This window comes from Phragmites australis, chromosome 2, assembly GCF_958298935.1.
Source record: "Phragmites australis chromosome 2, lpPhrAust1.1, whole genome shotgun sequence".
In the NCBI taxonomy this organism is placed as follows: domain Eukaryota; kingdom Viridiplantae; phylum Streptophyta; class Magnoliopsida; order Poales; family Poaceae; genus Phragmites; species Phragmites australis.
The window spans coordinates 37,348,612-37,368,577 of record NC_084922.1 but is presented as its reverse complement, the minus strand read 5'-3'; the positions used below and the strand labels follow the sequence as shown (position 1 = coordinate 37,368,577).

General features: G+C 49.4%; 1 protein-coding gene across 1 annotated transcript; it reads right to left on the bottom strand.

Moving 5' to 3' along the window:
* Positions 1–16,718: 16,718 nt before the first annotated feature.
* LOC133908651 (chaperone protein dnaJ C76, chloroplastic-like) lies at positions 16,719–19,627 on the bottom strand. Its single transcript, XM_062350769.1, has 9 exons — positions 19,240–19,627; positions 18,811–18,939; positions 18,581–18,710; positions 18,382–18,502; positions 18,130–18,211; positions 17,735–17,785; positions 17,452–17,490; positions 17,229–17,322; positions 16,719–17,127 (listed from the first exon to the last, which is right to left on the bottom strand). The coding sequence occupies exons 1-9, from the start codon at positions 19,492–19,494 to the stop codon at positions 17,003–17,005; spliced, it is 1,026 nt and encodes a 341-aa protein (XP_062206753.1). The 5' UTR covers positions 19,495–19,627; the 3' UTR covers positions 16,719–17,002.
* Positions 19,628–19,966: the final 339 nt, after the last annotated feature.

Sequence of the window (19,966 nt, the reverse complement as noted above, 5' to 3'; positions counted from 1 at the left end):
TTTGAACTAAGGGTGCAACAAGTTGATGGAAAAGAAAGATCTATCGACTCATTTCACATCCGTAGTCTATCACTGGGAGTCTGCAGTGACTAGAGGGGGGAAATTCTATATTTTTTATTTATAGAACTATACAGACGATTACATATTGGTAAACTAGACTCATGTTGCCCAATAGCTTGGCAATTTTTAGAACTTGCCCAGACAACATGCAATTTTTCCTATTGCTCGATAGCAGGTGACAAGATGAGGTGTCATGAGAGCAGCCTAGATTGACACACACTGATGGCCACAGGTTGGTGACAAGGTAATGTCACACAACATTGTGGCGACAAGGTCCTGTCGCCCTTCAATAGGGCGACAAGGTCCTATCACCCAGCATTGGGGAGACAAGGTCCTATCGCCCAACAATAGGATGACAAGGTCCTATTACCCAACATTGGGACAACAAGGTCATGTCACCCATCAATAGGGCGACAAGGTCCTGTCACCCAGCATTGGAGCGACAAGGTCTTGTTGCCCAACAATAGAGTGACAAGGTCCTATCACTAAGCACTGGGAGGACAAGTCATGCAATTATTATTATTTTTAAAAAAGTGAAATATATTTTTCAATTGTTGTACAAAATTGGAGGAACTTGTTTACACTTCATGAATATGAGATAAAAATAGTTCAAATCATGATATAAAACAAAACAACATGAAATAAAGGTGTTGCATGGCATTAACATTGATATGTTGGTGAAATACATCACTTTTAGGGTACAAGATGTCCATGGTTAATACAAAGATTGCTCGATACATGATTTAGGATAGTAAAATGCTAGAGATAGAGCGTAGAATCTACTGCATCGAGCAAGGATATTTTCCCCTTCTCGTACTCTTTGCTTCGTGCTCCTACTTTTCTTGGTGGAGTAGGACAGCCTCACACCTATGAAGTAGCTCCCCACGCCTCTGAAGTTCATCCTCCTTACTCTTGAGTTCCTCCTCCCAGCAGCAACGTTCCTCCTCCCACCTTAGAATGTCCTCCACCTGTCGCTTGCGTCCCTATTCTAGCCGCTGATGTTCCTGAAAGGACAAAGATGTCGTCTAGAGTGGGGTGAATAGGCATTTTTATAAAACTTGATCCCCTTTTACCGTTAGTATAAACTTGTAGTGGAAAATAAACTAACGGATTTCTCACAAGTGAAAATCCTAAATACACTAGGCTCAACTAGTGCACAATCACCTTAAATAAGTATGAAAATTACAATACAAGGGTGACAAAGATTATTCAAAACTAAAAAAAAGATATGCAAGAAAACTCTAGTTGAAAATCCTGAAAACATTGTTCACCATAGGTACCAGGTTTAATCCGAAACTTCCAGATTCAGATCTGATTATATAGAATTCGGAACTTCCGGGTTCAGCAGAGAATGAACTCAAAACTGAAATTAAAGGATGCCTAAGGAGTTCTAGCTCAAACCAAATGAAGTCGTGTGTTCCAAATAATGATTCCAAGTAGATCCACGGAAAAACCTACAACCAATTTCACACGAGCAAGTAGATCGAGCAATATGCATAAATGTTGAGTAAGAACTCAAGAACAAGGATACAAGAGCAAACACAAGATTTGTTTTTTGAAGTTCAGACACCTCATCTAGAGGTTCCTATGTCTCCATTAAGGGGCTCGGTCACACTTGAGCCGGGTCTCTCTCAACCCCCTTTTTTCGCCAAACTTGGTCACACTTGAGCTTGGGTTTTCACTCTTGATTTCTTTCCTTCCGAAGGAGAAATCGAAGCCTTCACAAACTTCACACGGCACACCACAACCTTGGGTGCTCACCAGCGATGCCTAGCAGCCTAGGGATTGAATCCCCAAGAGTAACAAATACTTCTTGAACTTCTTGCTGATGAACTTGAGTACTCAAGATGGGATTTAGCTCACTTGCATTCAAACTTCCAATCTCTCAACCAAACTCACTTTTCTTCTCAAATCTCACACTAAAATGGAGTGGAGAAACCTCAAATGACTTTGGCTTTGGAGTATTTTGTGGGAGCATACGCAAAATCCAAAGGAGGGGGTATTTATACCCAACCCCAAAAAAATAGCCGTTATGCCCAAAAGTCAGTTCACCTATGGAACAACCTACTAACAGTTCTCACCACCATTGTTAGTCCATATGTATTATCATTAATTACCAAAACTATACATAAGGGCTAGCTACACTTTCAATCTCCCCTATTTTAGTAATTGATGACAATCTCACTAGATGATTACATTTGACAAAATTTAAAGTTTTAAGTATACATTTAATCCGAAGACGAATATATACAAAGAATAAGTTTTAGAAACATTAAACATCACAAAGATATTTCAGATTATCAAAACTAGTTTTACTAGCATCAAACACCACAAAGGTTTTGATGTTAGTAAAAACTAACATATGTATATAGTAAACTCCCCACACAATTTATGCATGTGTGAATGAATCTTGAATATCATCGCATATATTGTCTATCTCAAATTTTGGACGGAGTTTCCTTTATACATATGAAGTAGGCATGGCAAAGCATATATCAAAGTGAATATGCTCATGCAAATCAAAACCTTTTTTTAAAAAAAAAAGTTGCATAGTCTTGCTTTTGAAACTCCCCCAAATGACCATCCTAACATAAGGGATTACAAATTCTCCCCCAATTGATATTAATACCAAAATAGAATCATCAAAACGAATTATCTCCCAATTGACATCAAATTAGTAAGAATTATGGAGGACTCTCCAAAAGAGAAATTATCTACAAAACACATTAGCCCTATCTCACAAGAGTGAATAATCGAAAACTAGTGCATGGCCATGTATAGTGTAAACTCATGATATGTGCATTTCTCATAATTTGAGTTAAACCAAATGCACTTATCTGATTATGAACTATGTGAGAAAAACAAGCTATACAACAGGTCAAAAGGGTCTAAAGAGATGCTAAATAAGATTTCAAAAAGAATACCAATATATCAAATGAAATTTCAAATAATACCAATTAAAATTCCAAAGGATATCAATTGAATACCTACAAGAGAGACCAATTGAAAACCCAAAGCATTTCATATGAAAGAGATGCCAATTCCAATTGAATTAGAAGTCATTTGAAAAAAAAAATCAATTGAAGGCAAATCAAGCATAAGATCGAAATTAACATCCAAAACACAAGTGTAATGGATTAGGCTCAAGGTTGAACATAGCAAAATTGTTGACATTATAATGAATTTCTCATTTATCATAAAATGTCAATATTATATAAGCATATATGTCCAAAAGAGCGATTTAAAGTGGACTATAAATCTCAAGCAAAAGAATTACCAATTTCATCAATATTGTATATAAGAGCAACTCAAGCATTTGATATGAATTCTTTTACATATTTGGAATTGGATGAATCATAAATATGATTATATAGTTCCTACAAAAATATGCTATTTCAAATTGCTCATATTTGCAATAGAGAGGTTTTTAAACATCTGCATAAAAAACAAATTTTTGAAAGTTATTTTCATGTTATGACATTGAATGCATGAATTAAGAATAAGTTACCAATGAGAATTCATTGGATTGATGTAGTACATCATTGTTCATCCTTGTTTGGCACTACTTTGATTTGATCCTTCTTTATAATTCCAATGAAGTTGATGGAGAGGGTTTTCTTTTGAGTACCAATTGAAAGATGAAGACCTTATTCATGAATTCCAATTGAAATGATTTTCTATTAGGATGGACCTTCATTATGACTAATCCAATCATCCAATGCATCTCTATTGTACCTAAAACTCATTTAAGTACAATTTGGTCTCCAAACTCATTGGGTCTAAAAAGTTTAGTGAAACCCCACCATATAGAGTAAACTTTTCAAAGGATGGTTCATATGAAATAGATATCAATTCAAAATATATATCAATTGAAAGATTGAAAGCATATATCCCAATTGAAAGTTAAGTGAAAAACTCTATGCACCTTTTATCCAATCAAAGCACTTGAGAGAGGCTTACTCCATATGTTGGATCAAAGAAAGAAAATATGCTATAGATTTGAACATTTAGGTCAAACAAACATGATCGTCATTTTCAAGATCCAAAAAGATATAATTTGGACAGAAATGACATATAAGCAATAAGGGCTCCCACTCTTCAAATTGCTGAAGAAGACCGGTCATTTTGACTGGACGCCGAAGGCCGAGCAGGCCTTCCAGAACTTGAAGAAGTATCTCACCTCACCGCTCATACTGGTGGCCCCCTCCGAGGGCGAGCCTTTATTGCTCTACGTCTCGGTCACTCCTCAGGTCGTGAGCATTGTACTGGTGGTGGAGCGTGACGAGTGCTCGGGGCAAGGTGCTGGGTCCGAGCTCCCGACCGCCCCCGAGCAGCATACAGGTCTCGGGGCTCCTCCCGACCAGGGGGTCGAGCCCGAGACCACAGCTCCTCCCGACCAGGGAGTCGAGCCCGAAACTTCGGCTCCTCCCCACCAGGGAGTCGAGCTCGAGACTTCGGCTCCTCCCGACCAGGGGGTTGAGCCCGAGACCTCGGCCGACCCCGACCACGGCGCCGAGCTCGGGGGCCGTGACAAGCCCTCGGGCGAGGCCGCAGTCTGGGCCCACCGTATACAGCGACCGGTGTACTTCGTCAGTGAAGTCCTCCGAGACGCCAAGACAACATACCCCCAAGCCCAGAAGATGCTTTATGCAGTACTCATCGCTTCCAGGAAGCTGCGCCACTACTTCCAGGCGCACAAGGTCTCAGTGGTAACCACATACCCACTGGGGCCGATCCTCCGGAACCAAGAAGGCACTGGGCGTATTGTCAAGTGGGCAGTCGAGCTCGCAGAATTCGATCTGCACTTCGTCAGCCGCCAAGCGATCAAAAGCCAAGCTCTGTCTGACTTTGTGGCAGAGTGGACACCGGTCACCGAAATCGACAATGAGGAGTTATCCGCGTACCCCGGGCAAGACGGGCCCGGATACTGGGTCATGCACTTTGACAGCTCCCTCACGCTGAAAGGCGCGGGGGCTGGAGTGGTGCTCACCTCCCCAACGGGTGAAGTACTCTAGTATGTCGTGCAGCTGCACTTCCGAGCAACCAACAATATGGTGGAATACGAGGGCCTCATCGCTGGCCTCCGAGCAGTGGTGGGTCTCGGGATCCGGCGGCTGCTTGTCAAGGGTGACTCCCAACTGGTGGTCAACCAAGTATCTAAGGAATACCAGTGCGCAGACCCACAGATGGCGGTGTACGTGGTGGAAGTCAGGAGGCTGGAGCGGCACTTCGACGGCCTGGAGCTGCAGCACATACCTCGCCGCGACAACGCTCCGGCCGATGACCTCTCCCACCTGGCCTCTGCCCGGGCACTCGTCCCAGCCGAAGCCTTTGAAGAAAGGCTCACACGGTCATCCGTCCTGCCTGCCGACAAGGATGAAGGGGGACCCTCGAGCCTAGTTGAGGGAACCCAGGCAGCACCCTCAGTGGGAGGTCCTTTCAAGGTGCTGCCGCCCGGTGAGTGTGTTGCGCTTGCCGGTAGTTCTCAAGATGCCTCGTGGATCGACGAGATCCAAGGGTACTTGAAAGAAAACATCATTCCCGGGGATGATGCCTCTGCGGAGAGGATTGCACGGCAGTCCAAACGCTATGCCATAGTAGATAGGGATCTCTACTGGCGCGGCACGAACGGTGTCCTCCTGAAATGCATCACCCGGACAGAAGGCAGTGAGCTCCTCACTGAGATCCATGAGGGCGAGTGCGGTGGCCGTGCATCGTTTCGCACGCTGGTCGGGAAGGCCTTTCGGCAAGGCTTCTACTAGCCTACAGCCCTCCAGGACGCTTCCGAGTTGGTTCGGCGCTGCAAGGCGTGCCAATTCCACGTAAAACAGATTCACCAGCCAGCTCATGCTCTCCATACCATCCCCCTGTCTTGGCCCTTCGCGGTTTGGGGGCTGGACATCTTGGGTCTATTCCCCCGAGCAATCGGGGGCTATGAGTACCTCTACGTCGCCATCGACAAGTTCACCAAGTGGCCGAAGGCGGTCCCAGTTGTCAAGGTTACCAAGAACACGGCGATCCAATTCATCCGCGGTATCACAAGTCACTTCGGCATCCCGAACAGGATCATCACCGATAATGGCACCCAGTTCACAAGTGCCCTGTTCGGGGAATACTGCGAGGACCTCGGGATCAAGCTTTGCTTCGCCTCTGTCGCTCATCCTCGAAGCAATGGGCAAGCCGAGAGTGCAAATGCCGAGATACTGAAGGGGCTCAAAACCCAGACCTACGACGTGCTGGCAAAGCACGAGAAAGGGTGGATCGATGAGCTGCCTACTGTGTTATGGGCCAACCAGACCACGCCAAGTCGGGCCAACGACGAGACGCCATTCTTCCTCGTCTACGGCGCCAAGGCGGTCCTCCCCTTCAAGCTCACACTCGGCTCCCCTCGGGTGAATGCATACTCAGAAGGCGAACAGGAACAGCGAAGACGCGACGACGTCGATCACTTGGAGGAGCGTCGGTGACGAGCCGCCGTCTGAGCCGCCAGATATCAGCAGAGCCTGCGGTGATATCATCAGCGCCACATCCGGGCCCGGTCACTCGAGGTTGGGGATCTAGTTCTTCGACGCGCCCAGACGCGCGAAGGAAAGAATAAACTCTCCCCTATGTGGGAAGGCCCCTTCATCGTGACCGGTGCCCCGCGATAAGGCTCGTTTCGGCTGGCCACAGATGATGGACAGCCTCTCCCAAACACGTGGAACATCGAGCATCTGCACAAGTTTTATCCCTAGGTCAACATGTTTGTGCTCGGGCCAACCAGGACAGGGGTCTTCCCCCTGCCCAAGTTGGCCGTGGGCTGCCACCAACCGTGTAAGTTAGCACTGGCTATTTATTTTTCGTCACTTCTGTACAAATCATCAATATACACTCTTATTCCGAGTTTTTTCCTATGGAAACCATATGTTTAATCTGCTTGGTGAGATGCTCGATTTGTGCGAGAAAAACACGCTCTCTCATTTTTCCCGTTGATAAAAACGGATCCCGGTCGGTATGCGCGCAGGCAGTGACTACTGACTTAAGTCTGTTGTGGTAGGCTGTGGTGCCCGGCTGCATGGCAGTACCCCGAGCACTACCGAGCTTCTAGGGTTCTCGGATAATCCTACTGCTCGAACATGAGTAGTCGGGACCGCCTAGACCCCAGGGGCGGGCTATCGGTGCTCGGCTTGGTCAGTCCTACCCCGGGCACCACCGAACCATTGGACCTCTTGGTCACACCTCTGTCTATACACTTCGCCGGTCCGGGCATTCGAGAGGTCTCGGGTCAAAAACGAGAGCAGTCTATAACGAGTACCGCACTAACAGAGCGCACCAAGCAAAGAACCTTTGCATGTTTTCCAAGCTTACAGATCAACGCTGAGAACCAAGCAGCCCGACTACAAGGGCCTCAGTGCCCAGGGCGCTGCTCGAGCCTCTGGGGTCCTCGGGTAATCCTACCGCTCGAACATGAGTGGTCGGGACCGCCTAGGCCCTGGTTCCATTACCAGGTTTCCAGTGCTCGGGTGCTAAAAAAACGTCATGGGGGCTTAGGCGCTCTGCATGAGGAAACTCATGTTCTCGGGCGCCCCGAGCTCGGGACATCTACCCTTTCCTGGACCAGTCAGCCGGAAGGCTGACAGCTACCCGGTGAGTTACTAAAGTTATATGAATTTCCTTTCATATATACGCAATAAACTATTGTTCCCGAGTTACCCTCGGGACCCTCACATGCTAATCTATTCGGCGAGATGGTCTCCTCACACGCAAAACCCCGCCCACATGCTCGCTTTTCTGAAACGACAAAAAAATAGACAGTAGTCGGTGTATCGTACAGGCGGTGATGGCTGACCTAGGTCCTTTATGGTGGCCGTGGTGCCCGGCCGGCTTGGCAGTACCCCGAGCACTACCGAGCATCTGGGGTTCTCGGGTAATCCTACCGCTCGAACATGAGTGGTCAGGACCGCCTAGACCTCAGGGGCGGGCTGTTGGTGCTCAGCCTGGTCAGTCCTACCCCGAACACCACCAAACAGTGGGGACTCTTGGTCGCGTTTGTGCCCGCACGCATCTCCAGTCTATTTGTTTGAGAGATCGCAGGGCAAAAAGCATTCACTGGTCGTGGCGTGTACCGTGCAAGGTGGATTTGTCTCCCGAGCAAAGAAGTTTGTGTCTATGTCTCTTGACTCAGCAGCTGCGCACTCGCGAGGGCACGGGGGCTGGATCCTCGGGTGTTCCCACTACTCCAACGATGAGTGGTCAGGGCAATCTAACTTCTCGGGGGAAGGCTGCCAGGCTCGGCCCGGCCAGTGCCTCTCGGGACATCAAGCAAAAGCAAGCAACACCAAGAACAAGTACAGAGCGAAGTTCGATCCCAAGAGTGGTTTCTATTATATTAAAAGGAACCGTTCATAAGGGGATCACTCCCAGATTTACAACAATCCAAAAAATAAAAACCCTAACCATCTACAGGCTCAGAAGGAGAGCACGCGTTGCTGCTTCTGTCGCTGCTCAGGCCTAGCTCCCGCACAAAACATTCTGCCACCTCGGTGGCGACGTCGCGGACGGCTGCCTGGGCGGCAGCTTCCTCTGCCTCAACCACACCTTGCCGAGCTGGCTCTAGCGGGAAGGCGGGGTCTCGGCTGTGGTAGCAGGCGAGAATATGCTCGCCCCTCCCAGATCGCCAGCTCCTGGACAGCGGCAGGAAGGGCCTCGAGACGCAGGGCGATCTCTGCGAACCCGAGGGCGATGTGGCCTATCGTCTCCTTGTCCAGCGACTGGTCACCCACGAACACACGCCCAAGCCCGGATGCCTCCACGGAGTCCCGTGCCTGCTGAAGGACATCCCGCATCATCAGCTTCACGTAGGTCCACTCTAAGAGGACGGTCTCGAGCTCGTCCTCGGCGTTCTTCAGTCGGGCCTCAAGATTGGTGCTGTCGGTGGCACTAATAGGGATGCCCCTCATGGTTGGGATCTCTCAGCGTTGGGCGGCCACCTCGGTCTGGGCTCACTCCAGCTGCTCGGCCCGGGCCTTGACAGCCTGCTCTCGGGTAGCCAGGTCGGCCTCCCACTTGGTGACCAGCTCCTCCCAGGTGGTGAGTGCTGACGATGCCAAGTCGGCATCCACCTCACGCCGCGCGATCTGCTTCTCCTGGGCGTCAAGCGCCAACGATGTTATGTCGACGTCTGTCTCACGCAGCGCGACCTGCTCCTCCCGGCAGAGGACGTCAGTGAGGCCGCGCTCGAGCTCGTCGTTCTGGCGGCACAGGTCTGCCTGGGCAGACCGCACGGCCTCCTCCCTCTTGTTTGTCGCCTCCTCCCGAGAAGCCACCTACCGCTCACGCTGGGTAAGTTGGTCCTTGCGAGCGTGTAGTTCTGCAGCGAGCCTCCTCGACGCCTGGTCGCGCTCCACTGCGAGCCGCTCTAAGCGGCTGGCCTTCTCCTGTGCGGCGACGGCCTCGTCGCGGGCCTCCTCCAATGCCTCCCGCTCCTCGACCACCTCCCACATGGACTTCTCATAGGCCGAGCGAGCCGAGGCAATGCGGGTCTCCAGCAGCTTTCGGGCCTCCTCTAGCCGGCCCCTCTCATCGACTAGGGCGGCGTGCTCTTTTTTGAGCTCGGCCCACTCTGCCGCAACGGCCGCTTCGAGCCGCCCGATGACCTCCTAGGCACTTCCCAGCACCTCGGGGAGGGGTTCTGGGGCCCGGCCAGAAGATGGCCGGGGGCTGGGTCCCCTGTGAGCCCTCTCTGCAGAGGCGCTCGGGGACCCCGACGGCGGCCGCGCCGGCACCGCTCTTGTCGCAACCACCTCCCCTGTGGTCGTTCGCTCCTTCTTCGGAGGGTTCGGGGTAGGGTCGACCGGGGCTCTCTGCTCGGGACCGGCTGGGGCTCTTGGCTTAGGGCTGGCCGGAGCCCTCGGCTCGACGTCCGCCGATGCGCTCAGCCCAGGGACAGGGGCTGGCCTCGGCTGCTCCGGGGGCTCCTGGCCTCCTACAGAGTCCTTGGACGGCCTGAAACGAAAACGGGTTAGCAACTAGCCAAAATCTTGGCAAAATGTGCTCGAGACAGAAAGGGAGATTACGTGGTTTTGGGCCCGCGGTACCGCCATCGGGACTGCGGGATCTGAAAATCTGAACTCTGCGGCTTCGGCTCAGGCCCGGGCTCTCGCCTCCTCCTTTTCGGGGGAGGGCTCTGGCCCTCGGGCCGTCGTGGGCCGATCCCAGCGGCCGCCCCAGAGCCTGCTTCCGAAGGCTGGCTGGTCCGGCCGCCAACCGCTGCACCGCCAGCCGGGCTCTGGCCCCCGGGTTTCCGCGCCCTAGATCCAGCCTCTGCCCCGGAGTTCGCTTTCGAAGACTGGCCACCTCGGCTGCCCGCCGTCGAGCCGCCTCCCGTTGGCCGTTGTCGCGGAGGTGACGACGACGAGAATGAGGACGACTGAGGGATGTACGCCTCGGGTCGCCGACCTGCTGTCTTTGGTGATGGCGCCCCGCCCTCCATCGTCGTCCGCCCCGGGGATGTGCAGAGTCCCAGGGTCTCGGTGCCCCGGATAGTCCACCAGCCCCTGGGCGTCGAAGGCCAGCATTGACGCCTGCAAAGCCGCCCGGCCTGGGTCTGCGCAAAGCGCCAGCTCCTCGCATGGCAGGACCACCCGGGCAAGGTCGTCGACGCCGGTCACCACCTTCAGTAGGGTCGCCAGGGCCCCCTCGTCGAGGTCCCCCTCCTCGCCTATACAGGTCCTCGTCAAGTCACTGGGGCTGGTGTACATCCAGGCGAAGCGGGCGAGTTCTCGCAGAGGGGACAGACGGCAACGTAGGTAATCGGTGACCACAATGAGCGAGGTAAGCCCCGCCTGATGCAAGTCTTCGATGCGGTTCAGCACTGAGGAGCTCGTCCTCCGCAGGGGTCGCTTCCCAGATCGGCATGTGGGGCTCCGCCGGCATTTGGGGCAGCGAGAGGCGGTCATGGGGACTGACGTCGATGTAAACCTAGTCCTGGTGCCAGTCGTCCCATTTGTCGCGCAACATCTGTGGGATGTAGACATCGCCGAGTCCCTCCTGCAGGCGGAAGTTGCAGCAGCCGACAACCTCCACCTCGTCAGATCCCTTATTCTTCACGGCCGCTCGAAGGATGAAGAAGTGCCGGAAGAGCGCGACCGACGGCGGCATCACGAACATATCGCAGAAGTGGGCGAAGATCACCAGGATGACCACCGAGTTCGGACTCAGGTGGGCCAGCTGGACGCCGAACGTGTCCAGCACTTGCAGAAGGAACGTGGAGAATGGCGGCACCAGCCCAGCGGCGATGAAAGAGACGAAGATCACAATCCGCCCGGGCCTGTGCGTGAAGGGCGGAAAGTTGGCCGGCGTCACCACCGACGCCTCGCACTGACCAGCGGGGACCATCAACTTGCGAACCTTCTCTGCCCCCTCCTCATTCATGAGGCGAGACTTCAACAGGATGCTATTGGCGCTTGACGTGTCCCGATGGCCGCTTCCTGCCCTCGGCATTTTTGGGGGGTAGGGAGTGTGCTGGGAAAGGCTAGAATCAAGGTGCACCGCGGGCTGAAGAGAGAGCTCCCGGTGTGCAAGGAAGACGAAGGCAGAGGATGGCAACCGCAAGAATGGCGTGGGGGGTAACGGTTCGTTGCCCCTCTCCTTTTTATATCGTGGGGAATTCAAATGGCACATTCCTCGGTGCAGTTTGTGAGGCGCATCTCCCTCGATCAGCGTGGTTGCCAGGCGCACCACCCTCGATCCGCGCGGTTACCACGCGCGCCTCCTGCCTCGTTATCACTCCCCTCGGAAGTCGAAAGGGCACGCGTCCTTTCGGTTTCCCACCTTGACCGTACCAAGAGCCTGAGCCAAAAAGACTGCAAAGACCACAAGAGTTGGCACCTGACGACAAGCCACGTGGCACCGATACTGTGATAGGCCTCGAAGAAATAGGGCCCCATCCGCAGTCTCTGGGCCATCGCCTGTCGATGGGCCCGGGGGCTGCTGTCGGTGACATGGGAACCAGGGGTCCCCGAGTTCCAAGGCCAGGACAATAGAATGCCACGTGGTGCCTTCCCTCGGGGACCATCTCCCCGAGGCCCGAGAAGACCCAGTTTCGGGACGGGTGTTCAGGGCCATGAACAGTGGTCCCCGAGTACCCATAGTTTCCTGAGGACCCGAGAAGACACAGTTCTGGGAGGGGTGCTCGGGGCCATGAACAGTTGTCCCCGAGTACCCATAGTTTCCCGAGGACCCGAGAAGACACAGTTTCGGGAGGGTGCTTGGGGCCATAAATAGTGGTCCCCGAGTACCCATAGTTCCCCGAAGACCCGAGAAGAGTCAGTTCCGGGAGGGATGCTCAGGGGCATGAGTACCCAGAGTTCCCTGAGGACCGAGAAGAGACATATCCGGAAGAGGACATTTGGGGCTATGAATAGTAGTCCCCGAGCATCCAGAGTTCCCCGAGGACCTGAGAAGCCCCTTGCCGGTGGACCCCATAAGGGCTCAGCGGTGAGTGTCAATTGGTGAGAGGCCCGATGCTGCATTTAAGAGGGGGCGTGGCCTGTCACTTCCAACCACTCCCCCACGCCTGTCGTACTGAGTACATCAGTCCCTGCCACCGCCTGGCAGGAAGGTGTGGGGACATTTAATGCAACGGGTCCCATCGCACATCACCCTGCGGGACCCATAAGGGAAACAGCTTGGAGATATCATCGCTGGGCTCGAGGCATTTCGCCTGCCGCCCTGCTGTGTTAGACCTGCTCTGACCTAGCGGGCATGCGGGGTTGTTCGGCAGCTGCCCGGTGGGCCCCCTGCACCTACTAAAGTTGGCGTAATGAGCGACAGGACCGGCGAGGGCGCATTTTTAACCCCCTGTAACGTTGAACAGCAACCCCATGATGGTTGCTTTCCATTTATGGCTCATGAAAACTCGTGCCCTCCTTTCTGGGCACGCCAAGCCCCCCCCCCCAATAGGATAAAAGGGGGGTGCACTCTGGAGAAGGACAAGCTAAAGTAGAAGCCTAACAAGCCAGAACAAGCCGAGGCATACGGCAACAGGTCTTAGAAGTCTAAGAAGCTGAGCAGAGGTTCACGAAGCTCGAAGCAAGACCGAAGCTCTAGACTTAGACAAAAAACCTTGTAACCCAAGAGATCACCAGAGAGAGGTATTCCAAGAGCATTAATAGCATACACACAGGAGTAGGGTATTACGCTCCTTGCGGCTCAAACCTGTCTAAAAATCTCTTGAGCATTTACTTCTACTAGCAGACGATCATCCGTCCGCCTACATCTCACATACTCGCATTAAATCCACGTACGAGGTAGATTCAGAATCATCCCCCCGGCCGAATCTCAAAGGGGGTTCCTCAGGATTCCTGCTTGCGGTGTTCACCCACCGACAGATGTCATAATCCAGACTTTGTGACCACGCATGCACAACGAATGTTCATGCCAGTGTGACCTCTGAGGGGGTTGTTCATCCAGAAATCCATGTGAATCGGGTATTACAGAAATAAAATGAATTTGAGGGTTTTGGACGTGCCCTCTCCATGGTTGGGTTTTCCCCTATTTATAAGCTGAAGTGGGGATGGTTCATGGACTGGGTGTAGGGAGGAAATATAAGGTGCATGGATATTGATTCCTCTATGTGAAGATAAAATATCAACTGCAAAGGCTACAGTGTGCCAGAGGTCTGAAAGTTTTTGAAGGAGGTCAGCAACATTGATGCCTCTAGCCATATATCCTAACCCTAAGCAACCTAATAATAATTGCAATCTTTGGGATTGTAAGGTGTCAAGGATGGAAATGAGGCTCTACTGAGTTAAGTAGGGATATTTTCCCTTCCTCCAAGCATTTGGTCCAGCTTCCATCACGTGATGTACCCTCTCACACTTCCTCTCCCTATCTACTGGAAATAGACACTTCACGTCATACATAATCCTGTTGTACTTCATAATAGTGAGTGACCTCCTCTCAGATATTGCTTGGTACTTTACAACATCCATAACAATATCTTTGTTTGTGTACAAGTCTCCTTGTGTCACCTCATTATGGTGGTACTCCCACAGCTCACTATAACCTTCATTGACAACCAAATTTGAGAATTTTATATTGTTCCAATCTATAGGGGCATGAACATTATTCTGTTCATTAGAAGAGTCCTCGTCACGAACTTCCTGGTGCTCATGGTACTCCCTCTCCATCAATTCTACTATGCCTTTAATTGCTCCCCTTCATCCGCCACGCCCAATGATTTCATCTTTGTCAAGTTCTACCCAACGATCCCTTCATCTCCCCCTGGTATCACCCTTTCTTCACTCACATTGACTCTTCTAGGGCCAGCTTCATTTTCCACAATATCCACCTCAACTATCTCCATATTATATGCCGAAACAAGCAGCGGAAGAGGCCACCCTTGTTGAATCGCTAAATACAAATATTGCCTCCAAGTCAATGTTGCATTAAGTGACATCAACTCCCAAAAAAAACTTCCAGTTCATGGATCACTACACCCCATAGCTTCAACTCTTGATGTTGGGCATCAAGTTGGAATGTCCGCATCAACCAGTTGTTACACACCCCCATATATCCTTTAATTTGCTCTAGTTATCTTTTTGAAGACTAACTGAAACCTAGACAAATCTACCCATTTTGTAACCTCAACAATCTCCCCTTCACCATAGGAAATTTGAAAAACTAACTTATCCGGCATACCTACCCAAAAAATGACATTGCATGTAACATTATTTTTATATTAAAACAATAGCAGTGTCTAACTTATGAATCTACCAATTTACATCTAATTTATAGATCAAAACTACGACTATAGATCTACCATAATCTAGCACTAATTCTATTTTAAAAATGTACTGAACACTATGCTACTCATCAAATCCTAGGTCATGTGGCTAACCTATCAAGATATCAATTTACATATCACTACTATGATTACATAACTGCTCTAGTTTATAACTAATTTGAATTTACATCTACACTAGTCACTATGTTACACGTCTAATCCTAGGTTAGATGACTAACCCACCAGGTTTAACACAAAATTGATGCAATTTTTATAAAGTTACCGTAAAGTCATTGAAGCATGATAATGCGTCACCCCCTCCTCCTCTCCTTTTATCTCCTCTATCTTTCTTGTTTTTCAAAATAAGATGAGCCTCCAGCCAAATTTTCCACGTTATATAGGTTGTTGGGCTATAGGCTCCCCCTTGTTGCCCTACTAGCGAGAGATTAAAAGTCATATGTTGTATGGGCAATAGGGTCCACAGGTGCGTGATAGGCCGTTGTCGCCCAACGGATAGGATGTTCTTCTAAATCTTACCTAACCTTTAGGCAACAAGCCTCGCTAGCATCTTGTTGGTCAAAGTAGTACCATGGTGGTGTGCCACACCACTACTTATGGCCCAACAAGTGGGCAAACTTAAATTTCGTCCGAGCAACGAGCGATAAAATCTTATTACCCTTCTATTTGACGATTTATTCTACAATCGCCCACTATCCGAACGATTTTTAAAAGTCGCCCAACTGAGGGGTGACAGACGTCTAGTTCTGCAGTTTTTTTTAAACAACTAATTACTTTTGTAAAAAAAAATATTATTAAATAAAAAAATCATAGGTCATCACCGGAATATCCCTTAGGCGGCTAGGCCTTGAGACATGCAGCCCAAGGCCCATGGAGCTAATGCTGCTGCTACTACTTTCACTCCGCGTTCAAAATTAAAGGTGCCTCAGTCCAGTCCAGTTCGCTCTGAGGCTGATAGAGGCCCCACTTGACAGCTCTCGTGGGTCCGTTCACGGGCCCACCAATACCCCGACGAAGCAATCTGATCTGGACCCAATCTGGCTTCCCTGAAAAGTCGTGCAAAAGATGGACTTTTGGGCGACGTCCAGCCGCGCAGCATGCGCCGTGGCACTGAGCCGGCGGAGCCGTTGTGGCACCAGAAAGAAATAAAAGCACCAAGCGTGCAAACCTGAATTCCTCCCATCGCTTTCAGTCCTACAGTCCTACTAGCTTCCGTAGCTTGTAGGTTGTAGCGGCAGCAACTGCCGACCGTGCCAAATCCACAAGATCGTGCTAGCTCTCCTTCTAGCCTGAAAAAGGAAGGCGAGAGGTGTTCGCAAGCATACACTCCCTGTGGTTCTACTCCAGCGTCTTCATCATCCATCCGTCTTCCAAGCACAAGAGAGTCTCCAGAAGAGATGCACACTAGAAAGCAGCTTGTTCCGGCAGAAATCCACAAGGTGGGCAGTGGCAGCTCTGATCAGGCTCCCTGATGCGTCAAGGAGGCAGCGCAGCGGTGATGGCAACCGAGAGGAGAGCGGCTGCGAGGTGGGGTCTCGATGAGCGCCTGGACATGTGGCAGAAGCAGCAGAGGCGGCGAACGCGTGTCTTTGCTGCGCCCGTCCTGTGCTCGCCGTCGCCGATGCTGCCCACCGGCGACGGCACGGCCATGAGCCCATGAAGGTGCATCTCAGGTCGTGGGCTCATGCTGTCGCCTGCTCCGTCAGATAAGTATTACTGATTCAGAATCTTGCGAAACGCGACGTTGTATGCCACTATCATTTTTTTTATACATCTCTGAATAAAGGTACCTCTTCGTAATTGTACATGCAAATCGTGATTCTCTGCTACTCCTCTTTCCTTTTCGCTCACTTGATAGTTGAGATAAATAAACTCTCAGTATAATAAGTGGTGTCTGTGCTTCATAAATCATAATTGCAGAGTACCAAGGTGCCTGCTTTTTGTACACTTGTTTGCGTCTGGAATCTGTATGCTATGGGTAACCAACATGAACTACTCTAGCAAGGATTTAACAGATATAGCATGTGGAATCGAGGGCCAGAGAGCGAAGGCATGCTATACAGGCTACAGCTCTCTGCAAATGATTAGACTATACATGTAGTAGATGGGGGTTAAGTAGCACTAAAATACAGCATAAATTCTCTCATTGCTGTGTTCTCACTCCTTGGAGACTGCCTCCGGAAGTTTGAATGTGGGAGGCCTGTCTGCGCCTTTCCTCGAGTACTCTCGCCACCTCCTTGCTGCAGCAGCTGCTCGCTTTGCTCTCTCCTTTGCCTCCTCTTCTGCTTAGTGTTAGCAGGAGCATTAAGAAGACATATAGGTGAATAATGGGAAATACAAATGGTATGGGAAATTTCCAGTGACACAATATGCTAGTTTTTACCGTTCTTCTCGTATCTTGTGGGTGCTCCCCAGATATCACTCCATGAGCTGCCCTTACTGGAATCCTCTTGGCTCACCCGCCTTCTGACCTTTTCCTGCAAGATGTAGACAAGTTCAGAAGAAGATGCAGGCAGTTCATATTGAAAAAATCGAAAGTCTATGGTCCTGAATTATTTTTACAAAGAAATTTCATGTGTATCTAAAAGTTATGTATCAAACTGTACCAGGACTTTGGCTTGTCTTTTCTCCCAGCGTGAACTTGCCTGACAAGTCAGAAAAGATAATAATATGTTAACAAGATCTGAGAAAGCTGTGGCTTATTTTAAACTTTGAAAGTATACTTTAGTAATATCAACTTCAGGAGGTGAATGCATTTGCAACAAAAAAAATGACCATGTTTCGGGTCAACCATATTCTACTGTTAAACGTTGCAGAAAAGAGGCTGAACCATTGTAACAGAAGAAAGTTAAAATATGAAAACAAAGTTTATCTGAAGAGAGATGTTACCATCCGGAACACATCAACTGAACCTCCCATCCCAGCAAGCATCAATCCAACCTGATCAAATGGAAAAAATTTCAATCCCTGGTCAGCGTGGCACCTATGTAACCTAGTGCTAGAGCACGATGTTGTGGTAGTTGAGGTAATGGCTTGTAGGCTCAAGCTTTCATTCTCCTTTAAGAAAAGTGTTCCTTTTTCGTTATCTGATATCACTTGTATTAAAGATACTTGTTTAAATGAGTACTAAAAGAATATGAATGGTGATTGCGAACAAATGAAAATTTATTGTATATATTAAAGCAAGTTGATTTGAACAGAGCAGGCTGGTTTCATTTTTAACTAGCAGACATCAGAATTACAAACATGACAACGCTATCGAAATTCTTAGAAAAAATTCTTACATTGACTCTCTCTACTCTGCGCATTTCATCCTCAAGGAGTGAAAGTTGTGCAGCTGAAGTCCAATGAATGCAGTCAACTGGACTGAACATAAATGGAAGTTTGTAAGAAAAATACTGGTAGTGAGAATACAGACTTCAGACAAAAACAAATATTTGCCCCACTTTGCCCAAAATTTTCAGTAGGGAACTAGGGATGCTTTGATAATTGACAAATTAACGAACACACAGCAAAAGGGACTTTGAGAATCTCACCAACTCTCAATAGCTTCTTGAATCATTTCTGTGTTGCCTGATTGGTCGTAAACTCTTGCTCGTCCAAAATCTTCCTCAATTTGGAAGACCTTAGAACACACATTAGCACAGTTCTTGCATCCTGCAGAGATGTGGGTCGAACATAATTGATGGATTGAATCCAAACGAAAAATTCTGTTCAGGGCAAAGTAATCAATACCTATGCAGCTAAACTCATCGACAAACACGTGATCCCGGGGTGCACTGCCATCCAAGAAAGGGTTGGTTGCTGTCGCGACATACCCGTGGATCTCATCATACACCGCTCGTTGTATGGGATCAGTAAGGACCTGCTTTCACTTGCTGATATTAACTTCACAGATAACATTGCAATACAGCTTGATATAGAATGTTCAGAAAATGGCAGGATTTTATATCTTAAGATTGTACCGTGTAAACTTCGTTGATGAACATGCAGAAATTTGTTACATCAGGGTCATTCCCACTGAGATCAGGATGGCATGATTTCATGCAATTGTAGTACGCTTTCTTGATCTGCTGAGGTGTAGCATCTGGCATCTGAAAACATGCAAGAATTAACCTCTAAATGCTCGATAGTACTGCCAATGATGCAAGAAACACCCCAGTTTATTTATACTTCTTTTGCTTGACTATTTCAAAATTGTTGCCGCAAAGATAGAGAACAATTCTACAGCAATCTAGTTTCAAAGTAAGCAGAAAAGTGGCGATTAATTTTCACCTTCTATCAAACTAGGCAATTCGAAATAGTGGGCTTAATGCAAATATCAAATCAACAGTCCTAATTATCAATTCACACATAAATTGCAAAAAAAAATGCTCTACAGATGAAGCACCTACAACGCCAAGGACGGCGTAATAATCTTCGGCGACGCCCCCCTCCGGGTTGCGGGACTCCGCCGCCACCGCAGCCACCCTCAAGCCCCTTCTGCCCCAAGCCCTCCGTCTCCGGTGCCGGTCACTCCTCCCGGCACCGGCCAATCCTGCGATGGCCCATCGCAGGGCACTGCCGGAGCAGGGGACTGGCGTTGAGGCGGCCGAGTGGATCTTGGCGACGGAGTCCGCGAGCAGCGGCGGGGACAGGAGAGTAGCCATCGGACGAGGCGGCGGCGTGTGTTTGATCGGGCTCCGCCCAGGAAGGAGGAGGAGAAGGCGGAGTGAATCCGGTGGGGTTTGCCTGCTCTGTTTTCCCGTGCGTTTTCTTGGCGCCCGGTGTTTGTTTTGGTTTTTCTCCGCCACTCCTCTGCCGCGATTTTTGTCTGCCGTTTCGCAATATCCACCTTGCTGATGATCATATTTTGTGCGTGCGCCTTGAACTTTCTTCAAAGGGTCAATCGTAGTTTTGCCATGAACCGTTATCGTTCATATTTTGACAGGTAGATCCGTGGGTTTGGATATCCACAGTTCCACATCACGAGTACTGTGTTTGATGGGTGTGAATATAGGTTTGTATTTTTCCTACGGGTATAACAGGTTTGGTATCCACAAAATATCAAGTTACTATGGGTTTTATAATCTATTCAAAATATTCACATGTCTACATGATAAATAGTATTGGCTCAATACT